The following is a 20,685-nucleotide window of genomic DNA, read 5'->3' as shown; positions in this document are numbered from 1 at the left end:
CATTGATCCAACTAGATATCCAAATCACCAGGCCTCCCAAACCACATTCGCCAATTTTCTCAATCCCGAAAGATCTGTATCCCAACGCTTGCGCCTACGTTGTAGCAGTCTAGCTACCACCATCAGGCACGTGCACAGCGCTAAGCCCTTGAACTTGATCTCTCTTCTCGGCGCCTCGCCTGAAAATATGACGGGCGTTCAAACCGTTGGCACAGACAGTATTGGGGACACAAATGCTGAAACCACAGCAGCTGTTGGCACTCAAGCAGATATAACCGGAGCCACACTGCGCGTTCGTCGAGCAAGTCTGAGAAGAGCAGTAGGCGCCTTGGAAGCAGGCGACGTTGTTGGCCGTGTCGTAGCCGCAGTAGCAGTTGGCGCCTGGGTTGCACTGGCGGTACGTCCCACATTGTCCTGGCGAGGAGCAGCTGGTGATGGGGCTTGCCACGCAGGGGAGACCGTTGTTCTGGGCGTTGGCGAAGGAGTAGCTGTACGAGACGGAGTAAGTCGCGCCGTTGTACTGGACCTGAGACAAGGTGGCGTAAGAGTCGTCGATCTGTTGCTTGTACATGGCGCAGTATTGGCCGTAGGACTGGCCGTTGCGGGAGATTACGTAGGTGTTGAAGAATCTGCATGGGGCATTGGGGTTGGCGTTCGTTTGGGCGTCACAGGCGGCGGAGCAGCGTCTGCTGTCGAAGGGGTGGCCGTCATTCCAGTACTGTAATATTTCAGCGATGTTTGATGATCTACAGCTTCTGGGGAACGCACCTGTGTGCCAACGAGGGAGCTCTGGCCGTTGCAGTCGTTTGGCGCAGCGAGAGCCCTGCCGCCATAGAAGTTGGGAGCATTGTATCCCTGGCAGTAGTCGACCGTCTGGTTGACGTAGCCGTTGGAGCCGGCAATCACAACATGGTAGTTGTTGCGCCACTGGCCGTCGTTGACAGCGTTGGCAGCAGTGACTGGGCCACCCCAGAAGACACACTTGATCAAGGTCGTTGTGGCTGGCTGCTCGCAAGCGCCTCCGGATGGAGATGGATCGAGAGATGGCGAGCGCTCAAATGCTGGTAATGTCAGCTATGTGCTCCTTCCTGATTCGGACAGCCTGGTTTCTGGACTCACCAACGTTGAAAGCAGCGCAGCCATTGATCTTGTCACACTTCGAAGAACACAGTGGAACATCGTAGGTATCCATCAACGTGTATCCCATGTAACCGAGGGCATTGTTCATGGCCTTCAGGTTCTTGAAGGTATTCTGGCATCAAATTAGCTTAGTGTCCATTACCAATGCAGCCGATCGTCAAATTCTCACCACATAGCCCGAAGGCGTAGGCGCCGCAGAAGCTGCAGAAGCAAACGCAGCATACGAAACGAATGCTTGGTCGGTATCAGGGCAGGGGACAGGTCCAGCTCCTTGCAACTGGGGGTCACAAGCAGCGCGCTTGACCTTCGTAGCTGCAGAGTCCTGAGCAGCAGCGCTCTGCTCAGCGGCAGCGGAAGCCTCAACGGCGTTGGCATTGTAGACAACAGTCTGGGCGGCGACGTTGGAAGCGATGGTGGGAGTCGGTGGTGGACCAGCCGCAGCAATGGCAGAAATGTCAAAGTCCGCCGGAACGCTCTGGGCAAAAGCGTTGCTGGTGAGCGCGGCAATGGCAACTGCGCCTTTGAAGAGCTTAGAGAAGTTCATGTCGGTGATGAGGTTCTCTTGCCGTTGGAGCTTGGTGTTGATGGTAGACCTGTTCAACACGTTTCTCAAGACAAATGAAAGGCCTTTTATACATGAACCGCCGTATACTGGGCTCGAGACTTGCCCAGTACCTAGACCGATCCAGCCCATGGACAGACCATCAGCCCATCTCCTCCGCCAGCCATCACGATCGATACTCAGCTCACGACTGCAATGCCACTCTCGTGGCGCCCAGTGACTGCCGACAACGAGAGGCTGGATGAGAGACGGATGGCTTGGGTCCTCGCTTCTTGACGGCCGGGGCGCACGAACAGAAAGCCCACGAGGTGAACTGCCATGAGGTACGCATAGCAAGGCAACAACGTCAGCCTCTTACCGCCATGACAGCAGCAGCGGTCACTCGTTCACTTAGTGGCTTTTGTTTAGCTCCAGTCTCCAGAACGCACCCACTGAAGCGAGCAAATCTTGGCAAATAAGCCATGGCTACTTCTGATATGGTCTTGACTGCCTCACAAGCCGTGGCAAGAGACGTATTGGGACAACCTTCGGCACTGCAGGCTGCATTGTCCACGAGCCATCACGCCTCTCTCGAAGCCCCTCCGCGAAACGAACGTTCCATGTTCGTCTCCAGTTGAATGACAGCTTTAAAACATCGACATGCTCAAGTTTCAAAGCATGGCAGTGTTCCCTGTCGAACACATCCTTAGCATGGTTAGTTCGACGAACGTAGTGTCGGACCTCGTGGAGTTGACCTCGTGGCATTCTGAAGCGATGTACACTGGCTACAAGCCACATTCCTGGAATATGCCAGTTCCATCGCCAGAAAGGTGCATGGAGCTCTGTCCGAGAGCAGAGCCACAGTACAGTTGCATATGACAGCTTTGCCAAGACCAATGAGGTCGCCGCATACTACACGTGCTGGGCGTTATACCTCACGCCGGTATCGAATCCGATCAACACCGTCACTGACAGACTCAGAGGACGGTATCAAGGTTGGAATCTGCTGCGTCTGAGTTGAGAGAGTGCATTAGCTTCGTGTCTCCGCGGCTGACGGGCACCCACGTGGGAGTCGATCCTGGGGCCTGTCTGGGGTTGCGTGGTTCTCATCCGGCCTTTGGTACCCATCTGCGGACGACATCGACGGCCCCCGAGTGTCGCTCACGCTTTCAGGTTCCTGGATACGCGGATCTGTTGCATGCCGTTGTTCGTCGATGCCATGTGGATGGGAAAGAGATGGGGTGCGGTCTAGACGCTGAGCTTTAAGCTTCAAGCCTAGGGCTCCTTGCGCATGGTCAAACGTCCCGAAACGGCGGCTTGTGGCTGGTCTAACGTCGAAAAGGTCGAGCTCCAACCGTTTCTGCTTCCCAAACAAGCCGAGAGTGCTGAACAGCCTGCCGTGTCTGTATGACAGCTCATCCGGGTCGCAGTACACCGTAAACTCCAAAGCGAATCGTGTCGAACAAGAATGCATGCAGTCGCTTGCGATGGTTATGCTGTTGAAGAAATGACTCTCGATGGTAGCGCGTAGTTTTCCATGTTGTATTTCGCCCCATCCATCGGCGCTACGCTGCTCCTAAAGATTTCGAAGTACGCCGGTCCCATTCGGACAGGGCGGAGGCTATCTTCAGCTCGCCCATGAGCTTGCCTACTCTACCACAAGAACATGTGCAAGTCACCTGGGTCCACTGGAGATGGTGTCGGAGAGATGCTTCCACGGCCAAGTAATCGAGGCCTCGTCTAGTGCAATTGTCGTATGGTTGCCACAATGAAGCAGACAAAAGCGGGCAAATCAGTGAGAAGAGTCCGCATCCTGTGCATCCGGAGCCACTGGGCGACGCTCTCAATGTTCGATTTGCGGTTTTTGGCGTCATCAGAGGCCATTTGAGCCAGTAGCCGTAGAGCTTTGCATCCAAAGGCGAAGTGTAAGAACGAAAATATTGAGCCAGCCAAGTACCAGCGTGCTGCCGAGACATTGGCTCCGTCTAAACCTGAGAGCAAAGGATCTTGGAAGATCGAAGCAGCCGTAGCTGGACGTAACAGCACGTGGTTGGCAACTCCTGCAATGATTGGGACAGAAAGCCCGATCAAAGCCTGCCAAAGTCCTCGTGATTGCCATGATGTCGACCAGTTTGGTAGAACCTCTCGTGCTGGAATCTGTTTGTCCAAGGGTAGCTCAGTCCAAGAAGTCAGGAACTGGTATTCGTCATTTGCGAACTGAACATTCACTGTTGACGAAATCAGTGGCAGTAGTCGAAGCAGCTGCAAGCCAAGTATGTGAGGCATTTTGCCCTGAAGGGGGTAGCGCCTGGAACTTGATGAAGTCGATGACTTCGAATGTTATTGTCGATGGAAGTAGTATCCATGTTGTATCTGTTTACGAAAGTGCCGGCGAGATCCCTGTCGCGCGGACTTAGGGGCCAGCCAATGAGAAGGGATCGCGGAGTTAGGAAGCACATGTTTCTCTACCTCACCCACTACGTACACCCAGCCTTGCTCATCAGATCGTTGCTCCTCCGAGACGACGTACGAACCTCGCAAATGGAGTGCTTGATCGCCAGCTAGCCAAGCATCCCTCGAGCTCGGAGCCAGAAGGCGAGGCAATTTCGACGCCAGCCGTGACCAGGAAAGGGTTGCCGAGAGTGGTTGTGTGAATGGTTGAGTGTGTAGACAGCATGATGGCTTTGAGGAGCGTTGGAGAGGTCTTACACATAGTGGCCAGAAACCACCTCTTGCATTTCGAGTATCTCTTTGTGCGTTCTGGGTGTTGGCGAAAGGATTGCGATACGACTAATCCAAACACTGCTGCTGCTACAGGCTTTTAGTAGCGTGCTCCAGTTGGTCAAACGGAACTCTTGAATGTCGTCGCAGGAAAGGTTGAACACCGGTCTAAGTTTTACATGGACCGTGATGCCCGCAACACGCTTTCGGTTCCGTTCAGATCCGGCTATGACGAAGATACTGTCTCTGAACTTCCGATATAGACAACCAATATTGCGGCGTATGCAGTCGTGGCTGTTATGACATTCTCTTTACTTGTCGTAGTCAATGCCATGGCAGTAGCGAATAGCATCGTAGCGACAGAGACGATAATTAGCCTCGCAGCCCTAGTTGTGGCGAATGTCATGACAATCATTGGCACGAGCAGCGATGCACCGCCAGCAAGACCAACAAGTAGGCGGTCCAGGGTCTTCGTCAGATTGCCGAATCTCCTTTTCAGGCCATCAGCGACATCCCAGGTGTAGATGTAGCCCAAAACCGCGAGAACAATGTTCGATCGTAAAGATTCATGGACTCTATCACTGTCTTTGTCCTTGCGAGAAATGCGTCGTCGCATCCCAGAGAACATCGTTATCTTGTCGTCCTTGTTAATCAAATAATCCTCTTCAAAGACTCTGTCTTTACTCTCGATATTCGAAAGTGCCTCGATCAATTGAGCTATGTCCTATTAGCCCGGTGCATCTTGGTGGGAACTGAAAATCGTACAGTATTGCAAGAGTAAAGGGGCCATATCGCTGGCAAGACCAGGGCTGCCAGTATTGAAGTCGATGTCCTGGATCTTGCGCTGGATCTGCCATTCAGCGTCTCGTATGCACGCGATGTAGCAGGACTCAAATCCAGAAAAGCGAAGTTCTGCTTTTTCATGATCTGAATGTGCCGATGTCCAGAGATAAGGCCGCTCTGGGGGTAGCGGCTTGCTCGGGTCGGTGCCCAAAGGGCCAGTCTTGACTTGAGCTTCTGTGTCATTCTTGTAGTCCTTTCGCTCCTCGTTTGGGGACGACATGATGACCAGGCGGTCCGATCGAAAGTCTCCGCAAGCTCCGTCCCTTCTTGCTTTGAGACCAGATCTCCAGACAGAAAAGTTGAAATGGCTTCTTGAGGTGAGGTGACCCGAATGTAATGCGTGTTGACGACGTGACAACGCGAGAACCACAGCCTGATGAATTGAAGGACGGCATGATGAAGAAGAGAGGTGACTTGCCAGCTCACGGTAAGGTGTGCGCGGTGATTGTCTGGCCAATGGTGGCGCTGAGAGTTGGAGATCGGACTTGGCGCGGGAGTTCAAGGAGGCGCGCTACGTTCAATCCGGCACGTTGCTATGGCAACTTCAGACGAGTGATACCTGGTATTGACGGTACGGCTGACGAATAATGCCACGATATTCCAGCCAAGCTGACTCCCTACACTCCACCACCTGGTAATAACAATCGCTTTGAAGCAGGCGGCGGACACTGAATCAATGCCGGCAGAAGCGTGTGAAATGCGACTCCAAGCCGCACGTTCGACTGCTGTGCATCATATTGCGGCCCCGGGTCTATGGAAGTTCAGCAAGAACCATGGACGCCGACTTCGATTCGTGTAGAGAAGCGGCCGGTGCGCGCGATGCACCAGATCGCAATCAGGCTGCGAGTACGGCCTCCGACTGGCATGGGAGGAAGATGTATTGGCCACCAGCAAGAGCCATGGCCGGCTCAAGCACCAGCCTTATCAGAACGCAACCCACCACAGTAGCAGTCCAATTCAGCATATCACCCATAAGCTCCAGCAGCAGCAATGTCATTACCTGGACGACAAGTCGATTCTCGTTAGCTACTTCAAGTAGGTCTGACGATTGGAACGAGGCATCCAGCACAAAAAGACGTTTGCACCTCGTCTTCCAGGCAGATGTCATCGAAGTGAAGCCTTTTGAAGCGGGTACAAAAAGAAAAGGTACGCAGGAGCTGGAGTATTCAACTCAACGTTTGACATCCTTCAATCCTCACCTATGGACGAGGCTGTTCGAATTGCAATGGCTTCTACGGATTTCTCTCGGACCTGAGAAACGATGGATTTCTATGCACAACAATGTGCACATGCATGCCCGAGCCACGAGGGCACCGACCCCGTGGGACAAGATAAATAGAGTTCGATCTCCGTGTCGAGTCTCGAGCTTATATGAGGACTCTGTCGTCATAACGGCAAAGCCTACTGCTGAAGCTTTGCGTGATCTTGAGCCTCATTCCAAACATTCACAACAAAGACATATGATTCGCCGATCCAGTGACGTCTAAAGGAAGAATCGGTCGATTCCGAGCCTCTGGTTCGACGAAAAGCCGCAACATATGCCCCGTGTGCGCTTCATCATCAGATTGCTTCTTTTGCGACTGTTGGTAGGTTCGTCACTGAGCCGGAGCGGGCTCCACAGCGCTTCTGCGCGCGTGACAAGATGATCGGTACTCGATCTTTTTGGGGGCTGTCTGCAGGTGTTGTTTGAAACTCTTGTTGCGTCGTTCTTCCTATTTCCTATTGTCATTTCTTCTACCGCCAGCATGGGGCTCAAGGACTTAGGAGGACTCTTGACCCACAAGGGGTTGTTGTCAGACAGACCCACTGGAAAATGGCTTCAGATAGGAGTCTGCGTGACTGGTTCAAGCGGGTTCCTGCTCCTTGGCTATGACCGTAGGTCCCAGTGACCCTCCATATGTCCCATCATAGCTGACATTCTCACAAACAGAGGGCGTTATGAGCGGAATTATCACAGAGCCTATTTTCCTCCAGACCTTCCCTCAAATGGAACCCAAGAACAAGGAAGGCGCAATCCAGGCTTTGGTTGTGGCAATTTACGAAATTGGATGTCTCATTGGCGCAATTGGTATCATCGCTTTCGGCGACAAGCTAGGGCGACGACGATCGATTCTCCTAGGCTCTACGATCATGATCATTGGAGCTGCGATCCAGACCTCGTCCTTCGGCCTTGCGCAGATCATTGTGGGAAGAATAGTAACGGGTGTGGGTAATGGTATGAACACGAGTACGATTCCGGTATATCAGTCCGAGATTGCACCGCCGAAGATTCGAGGATTCTTGGTGTTGTTTGAGGTGAGTTAGAACTAGGTCTAATTTTACGTTGTATGGGTGAATGGCCACTGACACTGATTGTCTTCGACAGGGCGCTTTAATCACACTTGGCATCGTTATTAGCTACTGGCTTAACTATGGGTTCTGGTTCGTTACGCAATACGGCAGTTTCCAATGGCGGTATGCATCTCCTTTTCGAGACCAAGATGATTGTTTAGCTGACTCGGAGCAGATTCCCAATCGCCTTCCAAGTCGTCTTCGCAGTCATCCTCATGATCGGTGTTTTGCTCTTCCCGGAGTCACCTAGGTATGCCCTTTCGTCAACTCAGCGCTTGCTCCTCAGAAATTGACACTTTTTCGGATGGCTCTTCAAGCACGGCAAAAACGAGGAAGCTTCCGAGATCATGGCTCGCCTCGAGGATCTCCCCATCGATTCGGCACAGATCCAATCCGATATCAAGGAGATCCAGGAAATCAACGCGCAGGAGTCGAGCAAACTCACGTGGCGCGAGCTCGTCACGAACAAGACGCGAGGCATGAATGGTTGGAGATTCAGCGCGGGTTGTCTCTCACAGGCGTTCCAACAGATTGGTGAGTTACATCTCGATATACCGCATCCGCCACGGGATTGGCTCGCACTTCCAGACTTGCTATTATCTGCCCTTAACTCTCACACATCTTTTCCCCTACATTCACATATCTTACCTCGACTTTCACACCTTTACCCCTAGGGACTTTCACACGTCTCCCTCAGGATTCACCCCTTTAACACCATCTTTCACGCATCACAACCCCTACTTTCTTACAATTTACGTCTACTTTCACACCTCTAACACCACCATTCACAGGCGGAATCAATCTCGTGACTTACTACGCGACCACGGTCTTTGAGTCCTCCCTAGGATTCTCACCTACACTTTCACGCTTCATGACCGGCTGGCTCGGAACCGAATACCTCCTCGCCGCAGTCCTGGCGCTCTTCGTCGTCGACCGCCTAGGCCGTCGGAAGCTCATGATGTGGGGCGCAGCCGGGATGGCAGCCTCGTTGCTCGTGATCGGAGCCTCGCTCTCGTACGCCACGCCGGAGAACAGCGGCCACTGTTTTCATATTTGTCTATGATACTTTCTTCGCCCTCGGATGGCTCGGAATTACGTGGGTATGTCAATAGGAGTCGTTGTGTTTGGTGGTGGAGGAAACTCAGGCTGACATGTGATTGCACAGCTCTACCCAGCCGAAGTCACGCCCATCCGCATCCGCACAGAAGCCAATGGTTTCAGCACCTGCTCCAATTGGATCTTCAACTATGCTGTCGTCCAGCTCGCGCCGATCATGATCAACAGCATAGCGTGGAAGACTTCTGATATTGAGGCGCCGCCTGCTGTGACATCCGAAGAAGGGGAGAGGAGTGATACTGAGATGAAGATTGATGATGCAGGGACGGAGAAGAGGGAGGATATTTAGGAAGGTGGATACTGAAAGATTAAAACATGGATTGCGAAAATGGGAAGCAAACAGTGCTTGTCTTGATACCCTCTGCTATTTCAATCGTCTACAAGAGCTACACCGACCTCTCCATCCTCAACAGCAGCCTTCAGCTCTTCAGCATCGCTACCTCTCTGCTTGACGACAAACGCCAACGTCTCCGAGAAGGTCTCGCCATTGTTGACGAACCAGTCGCCCAATCCTCGCAGATGCATCTCCACCTGCGCCTTCGTTGGACAGTGATCCTTCAGGTACAAGATCTGCTCGGGATCCAGCTTCATCATATCCTCGATCACGTAGTAATGTGAGATGTCGTCTCCCCAGCCCTCAGCCCCTGGTTCGTTCCAGCGGGATGGCGCGAGTCGGGATTGGTATTTGGCAGATCCAAATGACGAGTTGTGGAACCAGCCATCTGGGACGAAAGATGATGGTGCAGGCGGATAATTCAGGTGGATGTTGAACAGGGGTTGGTGGTTGCTGTCAGCAAATCGTTTCTGATACTTCTGTCGAATGCGGCCGTTCGAAGGGCAGATGTTGTTGGATACCAAGTCCCGCAAGGCGATGTGAACGTCCAACATTTCAGCGAGCTCGGCACTTGGGAAGTTATGTAGAAGTGCTGCTCGTTCACGCACGACTTCTGGTATGCCTCTGCAAGTGCGTACGTGTGCAGAGGTATGGAAAGCCTTGTCGAACAACCACAGACGGTAGATTGCGCGTCTCAAGCGGAGACGCTCTTCGTTTGACAAGAGACGTCTATTGGCGAAGTCCGTCTTCCACTTCTTGAATGGGTACATCTCCTCGTATCTCTGAGCAATCCGTCCAACTTTGACGACTTGATGCAAGAGAGCTTCTGACATGGGCACATCACGTCGAATGTGAGCTGGTTGGGAGGCGTTCTGAGTCAGGAGTTGAACGATGTCGTCGATTGGTCCAAACTCAGCATCAGCCGCTTCTTGGAGAATGACCAGCTTCTTGGACGACTTGTAGGCGCTATTGAATCGATGGCAGGTGGATGACAGGGCGATGGCGGAGGCAATGTTGGGTAGAGACAGGAAGACGTGGGTGAGGATCTCGTTGGGGAGGCTGTCGAAATACATCGTTGCGATTCGTTGGTTGGTGACTCGACCGGATTCGGGAGACAATGTTGTTCTCTTTGTACGATTTCTTCTTGTTGTTGAATCGATCAAACCAGGCGATCGATTGCGGGTTGAAAAGGGAGTCAGACGTCGTCTCTACGAGCGTCTGACGGTGGATAGGAGATTCAAACAACGAACACCCCTCCGTTGGGGCTATAGAAACCGCACACTTCAACTCCGTCGCAAACGCACTCTGATAGAGACGCCTTTCCGCACATGGCGGTCGCTGTGGTGGTGGTCATGGTGTGGTGTGAAGAAGGAAGAGGAGAAGAAGGCGAGAGGTCGGTGAGTGATAGCAGACGTTGGCCCAAGCGTGGCTGGAGACGATGGCAAGCGCACGGCAACATCCGCCTCCGCGCAACCTCACCTCCGCCTCCGCAAAGCGCACCAGCATATCTCTCTCAAACCTAAGAGCAACATCACCCGCTCTTTCGTGGCATGGACTTTGGCCACTACAACTGCCGCGACTACTACCACTCGCCGCACTTCGCCCCCACGACCATCGTCAGCGACCGCTCGCCCTTCTACCGCCATGAATCCTTCGACGAACTCGAGCAGCGATCACGCTCTCCCGCGAGCTTCAAACCCAAGTTCCCTCTGCTCAAGCTGCCATTGGAGTTGAGACAGCAGATCTTCAATTATCTGCTTCCGAGGACAATTCAGCACAGTGATCCGAATCCCTTGGCGAGCCATGCAAGGAACTTCAGTGCGGTGAAGAAAAGGGCGGCGAAGGGCATGGTGGTCCCTAAGCCGGAGACAGCTCAACGAGGCCCAACCCATGTGGTCTGGCAAAGGGGAAATATCAAGCTGTTGTCTGTTTGTCGACAGATACATGATGAATGCGCGGATATGATGTATGGGCGGAACACATTCCTGCTGTTCGTCACGTACGCTGGAATAACGTTCAGGTATTCTTGGCTATTGCCGACTGGGATGACGCCCAACAGGCACTACTCGTTTCTCGAGCTTCTGTCAGAGAAATACATGACACGCATTAAACGCGTTATTGTCAATGTCGATCATGTCGACAGCTATACCGGAATGATCAAGTTCAACGTAACTGGCAAAGGTCTGACGCATGGATTGCGGAAGCAAGTTCAGCGTCTAGTGAACGCCCTTCAACCGCCACCACCTTCAAACGAGGACGACGAAGACGGATATGTCTTTGTACCAGGCGACAGCTATGCAACAAATAAAGGGAGACAGCTCGCCAAGGTCAACATCCGAGTATCGAACGGCAACGTCTACCTCGATCAGATCAAAAGCGAAGCTGTACGCCAGCGCGAAGCTGGTAACAAGATCTCTGAAGATGTAGCGGAGATGCTCGAGCCCTTTGGCGATCTTCGAGGTGTACGTGAAGTCGCTATCTCAGGGGCCGTCACCCCCGAATTCGCGCATAGCCTCGAAGAGATGATGAGAAGTACCGCACCGCACGACAGAGCCACGGCCCTTACCAAGACTATGCATGACCTGGAGTTAGCATCACCTCCTATTTGTGTATATGGAAACGACTTATGAAAGAGACGATAGACAACGAAGAATGGAAAGAGGAAATAGAATTTGAACAGCAAACTCCTTAACGCCCACCAGAAGCACGATTTCAGTCTATGATTTGAACTTACCTGTTCCCCAAATTTGCCACCCAAAATGAAAAGAAGTCTGGCAATCTAGTTTACTCACATCTTCGCCCTTGCACTGTCGCCCTCGCCTACACTCACCTAGACCTCAAATGTAAAGCTCGTCATCAGTGTCGGTACTGGCACTAGACCAGGAGAAAGCGCTGATTGGAGCATCAGCCGCAAGATTCCCAGCCTCAACAATAGTGCTGGAAATGTCAGCATCAGCAACATCAGCAGGCTCACCTGTGAACAGATTCGTCAGTGGTTCAGCAGTCGCGGAAGGCTCACCGGTGGTTGTCGTAGGCTGCATCAACCTGCTCGTGTCAACATCAAACGGAAACAGAGCAATTGTCGGGTACGCATCGGCCATCTCTCTCGCCCAAGTGTTCAGCTCGCTGCGTCTCTTGGGAACACGGGGTCGTGGACGAGTCGTGCTCTTGGGAGCGATGGCGATGAGCGAGCTACCGCGGTTTGGACGCTTCTTCAGAGCTCTCTGCTCGAAACCAAAGGGGTTCGGCCAGAGGGATGCAGGGAGGCGGCCACCACGATCGTACCAGGTCTGGAGCTGGGACTTCAGCTGCGCAGAGAGGCGGTGCAGAGAGTTAGCTTTGAGCCTACGGGCTGGGTCTGGTGAGAGGCAGGCCTCGAGGAGGCGGAGGATACCTGGGTGCTGGGAGACGGAAGACTGCTCAAAGCCTTGCCGGATGTTCGAGCGGCCGGGAATGTAATCACGTTGGGCGACGACGTTCCAGAGCGAGACACCGAAAGCGTACATGTCAGCTTCTGTGCTCTGAGCGTTGACGATGTCCGACTTCTTCTTGATTTGCTCGAGTTCTGGTGCCAGGTAGCCGGGCGTGGAACAGATATCGCGGGTATCACCATTCAGGTCGAACGAACCCAAAGTCACCGAGGACGACAGTAGGTAGACCATACTCGGAATTTGGCTCCCACTTCAGGAAGATGTTCAGCGGCTTGATGTCGCGGTGGACGTACGATCGCTGGCGGTGAGCAATTGAAGTCGTGGTGTCCGTTGCCGGGTCGTAGCTGATGTCACCATGGTGAAGGAACGCCAGGGCATCAATCATGCTCGACACGAAGTGCAGCGTGAACTGCTCGGGGATAGGGAAACATCCAACCCTATCAAGGTAGTCGCAGACATCTCCAGCATCGCAATACTCAAAGACCATATTGTACATGGGCACATCATCCTCCCAATACGGCGAGCAGCCCGCAATGCGCAGGACGTTCTTGTGCGTGTCAAGGCAATGCATCAAGACGAGCGCCTCATCGGGCTCAGTGACCAGACGATTATCGGAACGATGCTGAGCAAAGACCTGCTTGATGATGAACCGCTCGCCCGAGTCGCGGTGCTTGACGAGATGTACAGCGCCTTGGGAGATTTCGCTGAACGTGCGGATGAGCTCGTACTCATCGGCGAAGCTCTCCACGTTGGGTTTGATGACTAGTTCCTTCTCAGCCTTCTTCTTGGGCTTGAGTTTCGACTTTAGGGCCGATTTGAGCTTCTTGAGCAAGTTCGGTTTTGATGTCTTGCGTTTCTGTTGTCTGAGACGTGGCTGAGACGCAAAGCGCGAGGAAGGTGCGACTGTCGAGGAACTTGCGCCTGGGCAGAAGATGAAGTTGGTCTGCGAGGCGACCATGTCAGTAGAGAAGCCTGTAAAGACAAGAGGCTCAGGGTCAGTGGAGTTGCTGGCACGGTTGTCAGCCAACTGTCGTCGTCGCTCAGACGTCGGTCGTGGTTGTGGTTGTGGTGGTTCCGAAACTCCAGTCTCTCTCCCACTCGAAGCTCGACGATTCTTCCGCCAAATCTGCCACCAGCGCTGCTTGGGCTTGTGCTTCTTGCGCTGGGCTGGGGGAGCCCGTGCTCTGCTCCTGGACCTGCTGCCGGCCATACCAGTGGTTATGGCAGCAGGTTGTCGGGTGAAGAGCTCGACGCAGCTGAGGGCAACTGCTACGGTGCCTGCGAAGATGGTCACCGAGAGGAAGGGCATGGGGCAGCGACGGGTGGGTGCGTTTGGTGTCGAGGGTTCAGGGCCTGCCTGAATGTGTTGGGAGCTTGGAGCGGTTGGAGGGAGAGTTGGTTGGAGTCGGTTGGAAGGTTGGTTGGAACGCAAACCGAACGAAAGCCATGTCTTGCTGGTGTGCGTCGTGTGTATATACCTCCACCGTGGAGGCTCGTGCTGGACCTGTCGAACAAAGAACGTTGTTCGGGTTCTTTGTTCCATTGTGTGCAGGGCGTCAAAGAAGCCGCTCCATTAGGCAACTTCCTAACAATGGTTCTTTGTCTGTCAACGGATCTCTGCAGCTTCGTGACGTCGAGTCAGTGTCGATTGTCCATGTTGCTGCTGGCAAAGACGAGTAATACCGAGTGCTTTTCGCGCGTCCTTTCATCAGCTATGTTGAAACGATGAAAGGGGTTGCCCTTAGACGAAGCGTTTTGTGCAATCAACTTATCCAGCTCCTGGTCCTTGCAGCATCTCCCGTGGCCATCATTGAGGTCTCAGCTCCCAGAATGTAGTCATCGTGTCCACGCGCTAACGGCACTGTCTTCTACGACGTCCATCTCGGTATTTGCTTGTACAAAATGGGTCAGGGTGCGGCCGAAAAATGTCTTGTACTTGCAGCAGATATCGTTGTGTTTCGAAAAGACGCCCATCACCGAACCGGTGTCGTCGTGCAGAAGCCATGCCCGAATCGCTGGAAGCATCGAGAGGGTAAAGACGAGTTCAAACCGAGGAAGGTACGTCCTTGTTCAGAGAAGAACGACCATTGCGGCAGCAAATACAACCCATGGCCAACGAAGTGACAAGGCAGGGGCTACCATCAATGCAAGTCTTGAGCTCACAAAAGCGGACGTGTGCTACACATCGTCGCTGGGACCATCGCTATCGTTTAGAGCCACATACTAGACTTTTGCCCATGGCTGGTAGGTTTCCATCGATGTCCCAACGAAGGTATACGCACTCGAACACGCACTGTAAGCTCTACAACGCATGGGTGGCGAATTTCAACTGCGTGAAGCATGTGAATGCTCCCATGGTGGTCGGCGTACGCGTCCAGCATGCTGCCATCATGCTGGGGACACATCGTAGCAACTGTGGGCTGCGTTCCGTGCAAGACGCCCTTGTCCATTGAACGCCCCTTGCCACCACAAGTGCCTCGACTTGCCGTCGTCTCTGATCCATGGCAGAGGCTAGTGAGTCCCTTGATATGCACAGACTCATCTAATGGCACTCTAGGCTCGGAGTTGCAGGAACAACCGATCGCTGGTTCTTGCCCTGGTCTTCTCCACAACCACGGGGACAGGAAGATCCTTCGAGACATCATCCGTCATGCTGTAAGCACATGTGTAATAAGAGCCTTGTCGGACGTTGTTATTAGCTCAAGATCATGTTCGTCTCGACGAAGCGCAAATATTGGTTGGTCTGACGTGGTGATTGATGCGGAGCAGTGCATGCGGTGCCAGCTGAGATACAAGCCAACCGTCTGTGGAAAAGAGTAGTCTCCGCACGGCCTGCCATGGGCGCCGCGATCCCCAGAGCAAGAGTGATGAGATCAATGTAGCTGTGTCTTCGCTTGGCGTGTGCCTTTCAGTCCTAGTCACAGCGCCACCGTCTTTTCCAACTAGATCGGCAGGAAGACCGTTGTGGCCACGAGACCAGATAGAGTCTCATATTCAGCCAATCGTTGTTGTACCGAAGACGATGACAGCGCGGAAGGATTGTCGTAGGGGATCGTGGCGTGGTGGTTGATTGGCTGTAGGAGGGACGAGCTGAGAGGAAGGAACAACCACATCGATCATCATCAACCTTGAACCAACCCAGTCTTGTGTAGATTGGTCGTTCGATTCCCCTAGGTCAGAAAGAGGGCGTACAATACCACTTTCCCACAAATCGGTCCGATCATCGTGCGGAGAAGGTGATCGTTCAGCATTAGGTCGAAGCAGTAGTCAGCAGTGAAGTTGGAGACTGTTCAAGTTCGCTGAACCATATTTTTTGTCTTTTCGCCAATCTCACACGGTAGCAATGGGCCGGACGTCAATCTCAAGAGTATCCTTTGACTTCAGCCGGACTGTCGTCGCCGTGTTGTTGCGGTTGGTGAGACGGACACATGGCTGTTGGCGTTGCCGTCTAGCGTCGACGCCCAACCGGGCTTGAGGCCGATAATGGGGTTTGTATCGACGTCAACGATCCATGAGGACTTCGTCGACCGAGGCGTGGTATGAGATCGCACGTATGTGTATGGACAACGTCGAGGACGACTTCAGCTAGAAGTGCGTTCGCAACGGGGTCCATGTCGAATTTGGATGACACCGCCGGCACGCCTGAGCACTTGGTATCGGCGAGACCAAGCCATGGTCTCTTGACCGTTCCTCATGTGTGCCGATGACCATGCGAGCAAACGACTAGAATGGATGTAGTTCTGGCTCTACCGCAAACATTCGCTTAATTGCATTAGTTCCAGGCGGCAGTGAAATGACGGGAGGAGACCCTGTGCGAGTCGAGCGCTACGCTGTCGTGCACTGTTCGACCGACAGGATGAACTCATTGCCGAATTGAGCTGTGAACGAGTCGTGATATTGCAGGTGGTGTTCAAGTTCGTTGGAGATCTTCCTAATGCCAATCCACTGCGAGACTAACCCCGTTTGGACTTGGTTAGGGAACATTGGTGTGGGAAATGTGGCTTGAGAATGGACAGACTGAGTCCCCCTCGCGCGTATAGTAATCTCCCGTCTACTACGCAGTCTCTTGATGATTCTGCAGTCGCCAGTACTCGGTCACCTGCATCTGCACATCGCGACTCATTGCATTTGCCATACTTTCTTCGTACGGCTAGAGCGGATACGATGATACAATGTGCCCAAGTTGCAGCATGCACGTGAAGGTCTTCGAGCACAGTTTGACTCCATGCTGATAGTGGAGTAAGTTCAGCGCAACCGTGGTACGAAGACGACTTTGCCACATCCTGAAACATTGCTCCAACCTACGCTGTGTTCTGGAAAGTCTTGATTTGACTGCAAGCGTGATAATTGTGCTCGTTCATGCGTTGTGATTGAGTGGTGTGGAAGGTTTCCAATGCTGTAACACAATTGCCGGGTACAACCTGCTTCATCACACCGCAGCTGTGGCCACTCGATGATCATTGATGTGCCGGACTCCGCTTGACTGGTACTGGACCATGCGATGTGGCGCGAGTCGAATAGGCTTGTGACTGAGTCTCTTATCCAAGTGATGCCGGTGTATGCTCGGACGCAAGCCCGTGCTTGTGCTCGGATGGTCAGCAGACAGTCGTTTTCATTGTAGTCTGTTGCTAGACTGATGGCAGCCATGTGTGGATCTTTTCTGGACGGCGAAGGACGTATCATCGCTTGGTTGTTATACTTGGCGAGACGTAATCATAAATCGAAGCGTGCATTGGCAGAAGTGCTGTAGCAGGCGTGCGTGCCCACGCAACTGCCTTTTGCTGTGCCGCAGTGAATGAGTCGCGCAGACCCACTCCTGTGGCACTGACTTGGAAATCCTCTCACTTCACCTTCATCCCAAGGACGAGGGACCGAGTTCAGTGCATGACTCCAACAATGAATACCCGGACGCCGCCCGAAGTACTGGAGCGGACGGAGCACAAGCTCAAATGCTGGCGGTGCCTCATCATCATGCTTGCTCAGACGATCCGGACACAGCCGTGGCGTTTTACTCTTGCTAGTGCCTAGCCAAGTTTTGAGCACAATTGCTGCTCGAAGATAGGCCTTGCAAAAGTGTTGAGAATCGATGTTCGAGTCAACAACGTGGACTCGTAGATTCCTGCGCTGGGCTCGCTCCTGACTTGCGTGTGTGCTGCATACCGGCTCTGCAAGCGTGCATCCGCGTTCGAGTCGACACTAAATCAGTACCACACGGATCGCTCCAGTCGTCGTTCTCGGCACCACGCAGACCTCACAGCTCACGATATCCGCAATCGAATGTTGTCACTCTCGCGTCTCATCGAGATTGTTGGAGCAGTCCAGCGCCTTTTCGAAGCGAGGTCTGATCATGCCGTGTCCGTCGACGTAGACGTACCTTGCCAGGAGGCGACTAGAAGGCAGTGGCGATTCGCGAGGGTTCTTGTGTCACACTTCGTCACATGGCCCGGAAGTTGCTAGCTTTGTTCAGGCATAGATTGTTGACCCTGCTTTCAATCAGCCGCAATAATTGGCGTCTGATAGAGTCCTCCACTTCTGGACGAGAAACCCCGCAGCTGTGATAGACGTTCGTCACAGCGGGCTTTGCGGTGTGTCGTCTAAATTGGCAATACTTGACCATGGATTGTTATAGACACTCACCGCAAAGTGGCAAGTGATGTTCGACATTGTAGTTTGGTAACTCTGAATCATAACCTCCCGCAAAAGGCCCGTCGCGCTCAACGCCTACGATTGTGCCAAGGGCAGACGGCGGCGGGAAAGGATGGCGGCTCGCCACGTGGAATCTCAATTGAGACTGAACCGCATTATCAGCAGGGAAAACCGTTTGTCTCGAAGGAGGAGGAGGAATCGATCGATGTGGAGAGGGGTCATCGTAGACGACCCTGAGGAGTTTCGCGGTCGCAACGTCGCGAGAAGATGTGTTTGTGCGATGCTCGACGGACACGCAGCAGCTTTCCCCGTGCAATTTCCTGGATTGGAGTAGTGTACAGTTAAACCTGGATAAGAACATAACTTATTCCTGAGTTTATTCTATGTTGCTAACTAGGTTATAGGACTATCTAGTCTAACTAAAGAAACACGTAATATCGCTCTACTTTCGTATTTTAGCTTTCCTTTTTTTAATTATAATCTTTTACTTATTAAGAATACTTATAATCTCTAGCTATTTATCTACCTACTATAACTTATATAGCTTTAGATATTTAAGGGCCTAAAGAGCTATATCTTCTAAGATCTTAGATTAAATATCTTCTTTTTCTAAATTCTTTTAGTCTACTAGATCGAATTAAAAGATAATCTACTTAAAAAAGTTATTTAAGCTATTTTAGATAGTTTTATCTACTAGGTTTAGGAAAGTTTTAATTAATATAGCTAATATAATTTTTTACTACTACTAAAAGCTCTAAATTATAGACTAGATCTAAAAGATTATAGTAGCTATTTTATCTAAACTTTAAGCCTAATTTTAAACTAGTATATTAAGCTAAAACTACTCTATAGAGTTTATATAGGTATTAAATATAGTAGAAGTAACTAAATTAATAAATAATAGTAGGAACTAATCTAGGTATAATTATATTAGTTAGTTATAGGAAGTAGGAGGACTAAAAAGATATTACGGTTCTTATACGCTAGGAACCGTATACGGCTTAGTAACTAAGTACTACGTAACTTAACCGCCTTAACTACTTAGTCGAGACCTACGCTCTAACTAAGTAGTAGAGTAAATAGAGTAACTAAGTATACTAAGTATATAGATTAGGATAAATCTTCTTAGTATATAGGAACGGTATTATACTTATTATAATAGCGTTTAACTTACTATTTAATCTTACTATTTAGTTTATAATTATACCCGAACCTCTATTTTAAGATTATTTTAGTAGTCTACCGACTCTCTCTTTTCTATAAGCTCTAACTAAAGACTTAAGTTTAGTACCTATACTAAGTAAGATTCTAGGATTAATAAACCGATCCTAATAGCTTTAAACGCTCTCTATAATAGGAGATCGATCTATACTAAAAGGAACCTCCGCTCCCTCTAAAGTAGGAGGATCCTAATAACTAACTTACGATATCTCTACTAGAAACTATAGTATTAGTAATATAAAGCTCGGTAAGCCTAACTTCTACTATAGCGACTACGATAAGTTTACTCCCTAGACTAAGTAGATAGATATCTTCTTCTTCTTTAACGATACTATTAAACTAGGAAAAAAAGCCGCTTTTACTACGTCGTTCTTTAGAGAAAGGGCTAAATATTAGGTTTAACTATTCCTAACGACGTATCTTAATAGTAATAGGATAAATAATACCTCTAGACTATTTACCTTCTAGAACTATTTTAAGGTAGCTATAAAAGGAATCTTCGGAACTACTAACGAGTAATCTATTACTATACGTACTATCTAGTATATTACCTAGAAAACTTCTATAGCCGAATACGCCGCCTAATTCTAGGAAATAGCCTAGCTTACTAATTAGGATAACGAGGCTCTCTAGGTTATATATCGAAAGAGATTAAAGAACTCCGTTAAAGACGAATTAATAAAAGAGGTCCGTCCTATTAAAGACCTTCGAGCCTTTATCTAATCTACTATTAAAATTAATAATAGGCTTTATAAAAGGAGCCTAGAGAGACGCTATAACTCTAAAGTTAGAAGAAGAGCTAGATTTATTCCTAATAGAAATAGGGGTAACTATAGACCCTCCGCGCTACTACGTCGCGACCCGAATATAATAGACTAGGAGTTTAATATAACGTAGAAGGGTCGTAGGATTAAAGGAAAGAATAGTAAACGAGGGAACTAGAAAGGTTCTAAAGGATCTAAGATACTAATATACTATAGATACGATAAACTAGGCTATATAGTAAAAGAATATTATTCGAAGAATAAAATATAACGAGCGGAATTTAATATAATATAACTACGGTAATCTACTATAATAGTATTACGGTTCTTATACGCTAGGAACCGTATACGGCTTAGTAACTAAGTACTACGTAACTTAGCCGCCTCGACTACTTAGTTGAGAACTACGCTCTAACTAAGTAGTAGAGTAAATAGAGCGACTAAGTATACTAAGTATATAGATTAGGAACGAATCTCCTTTATTATATAGGAACGATATTATAGTTTATATAATAGCGTTTAACTTACTATTTAATCTTACTATTTAGTTTATAATTATACCTAAACCTCTACTTTAAGATTATTTTAGTAGTCTAC

The 20,685-nt window shown here is 50.6% G+C and overlaps 7 protein-coding genes across 7 annotated transcripts; 2 read left to right on the top strand and 5 right to left on the bottom strand.

Moving 5' to 3' along the window:
* Positions 1-109: 109 nt before the first annotated feature.
* On the bottom strand, positions 110-1,684 carry M409DRAFT_63804 (uncharacterized protein; the record flags this gene model as incomplete). The annotated part of the gene is made up of 4 exons (XM_033815778.1): positions 110-718; positions 769-1,061; positions 1,120-1,252; positions 1,310-1,684. The coding sequence occupies 4 exons, from the start codon at positions 1,682-1,684 to the stop codon at positions 110-112; spliced, it is 1,410 nt and encodes a 469-aa protein (XP_033671612.1).
* A 1,737-nt stretch (positions 1,685-3,421) lies between these two features.
* On the bottom strand, positions 3,422-3,967 carry M409DRAFT_63803 (uncharacterized protein; the record flags this gene model as incomplete). The annotated part of the gene is made up of 1 exon (XM_033815777.1): positions 3,422-3,967. The coding sequence occupies one exon, from the start codon at positions 3,965-3,967 to the stop codon at positions 3,422-3,424; it is 546 nt and encodes a 181-aa protein (XP_033671611.1).
* Positions 3,968-4,628: 661 nt separating this feature from the next.
* On the bottom strand, positions 4,629-5,465 carry M409DRAFT_18695 (uncharacterized protein; the record flags this gene model as incomplete). The annotated part of the gene is made up of 2 exons (XM_033804608.1): positions 4,629-5,119; positions 5,168-5,465. 2 exons carry the CDS (start codon positions 5,463-5,465, stop codon positions 4,629-4,631), a joined length of 789 nt encoding a protein of 262 aa, XP_033671610.1.
* A 1,525-nt stretch (positions 5,466-6,990) lies between these two features.
* On the top strand, positions 6,991-8,981 carry M409DRAFT_63802 (uncharacterized protein; the record flags this gene model as incomplete). The annotated part of the gene is made up of 8 exons (XM_033815776.1): positions 6,991-7,120; positions 7,176-7,540; positions 7,611-7,699; positions 7,752-7,800; positions 7,894-8,110; positions 8,368-8,563; positions 8,607-8,676; positions 8,742-8,981. 8 exons carry the CDS (start codon positions 6,991-6,993, stop codon positions 8,979-8,981), a joined length of 1,356 nt encoding a protein of 451 aa, XP_033671609.1.
* Positions 8,982-9,061: 80 nt separating this feature from the next.
* On the bottom strand, positions 9,062-10,099 carry M409DRAFT_63801 (uncharacterized protein; the record flags this gene model as incomplete). The annotated part of the gene is made up of 1 exon (XM_033815775.1): positions 9,062-10,099. One exon carries the CDS (start codon positions 10,097-10,099, stop codon positions 9,062-9,064), a length of 1,038 nt encoding a protein of 345 aa, XP_033671608.1.
* Positions 10,100-10,576: 477 nt separating this feature from the next.
* M409DRAFT_63800 (uncharacterized protein) lies at positions 10,577-11,656 on the top strand (the record flags this gene model as incomplete). The annotated part of the gene is made up of 1 exon (XM_033815774.1): positions 10,577-11,656. One exon carries the CDS (start codon positions 10,577-10,579, stop codon positions 11,654-11,656), a length of 1,080 nt encoding a protein of 359 aa, XP_033671607.1.
* A 207-nt stretch (positions 11,657-11,863) lies between these two features.
* M409DRAFT_50991 (uncharacterized protein) lies at positions 11,864-14,000 on the bottom strand (the record flags this gene model as incomplete). Its single annotated transcript, XM_033811687.1, has 2 exons — positions 11,864-12,707; positions 12,751-14,000. 2 exons carry the CDS (start codon positions 13,998-14,000, stop codon positions 11,864-11,866), a joined length of 2,094 nt encoding a protein of 697 aa, XP_033671606.1.
* Positions 14,001-20,685: the final 6,685 nt, after the last annotated feature.

The sequence above is a fragment of the Zasmidium cellare genome (assembly GCF_010093935.1).
Source record: "Zasmidium cellare ATCC 36951 unplaced genomic scaffold M409scaffold_6, whole genome shotgun sequence".
Classification (NCBI taxonomy): domain Eukaryota; kingdom Fungi; phylum Ascomycota; class Dothideomycetes; order Mycosphaerellales; family Mycosphaerellaceae; genus Zasmidium; species Zasmidium cellare.
Note: the sequence above shows the minus strand (reverse complement) of the source record. Positions and strands in the feature narration are given on the sequence as shown.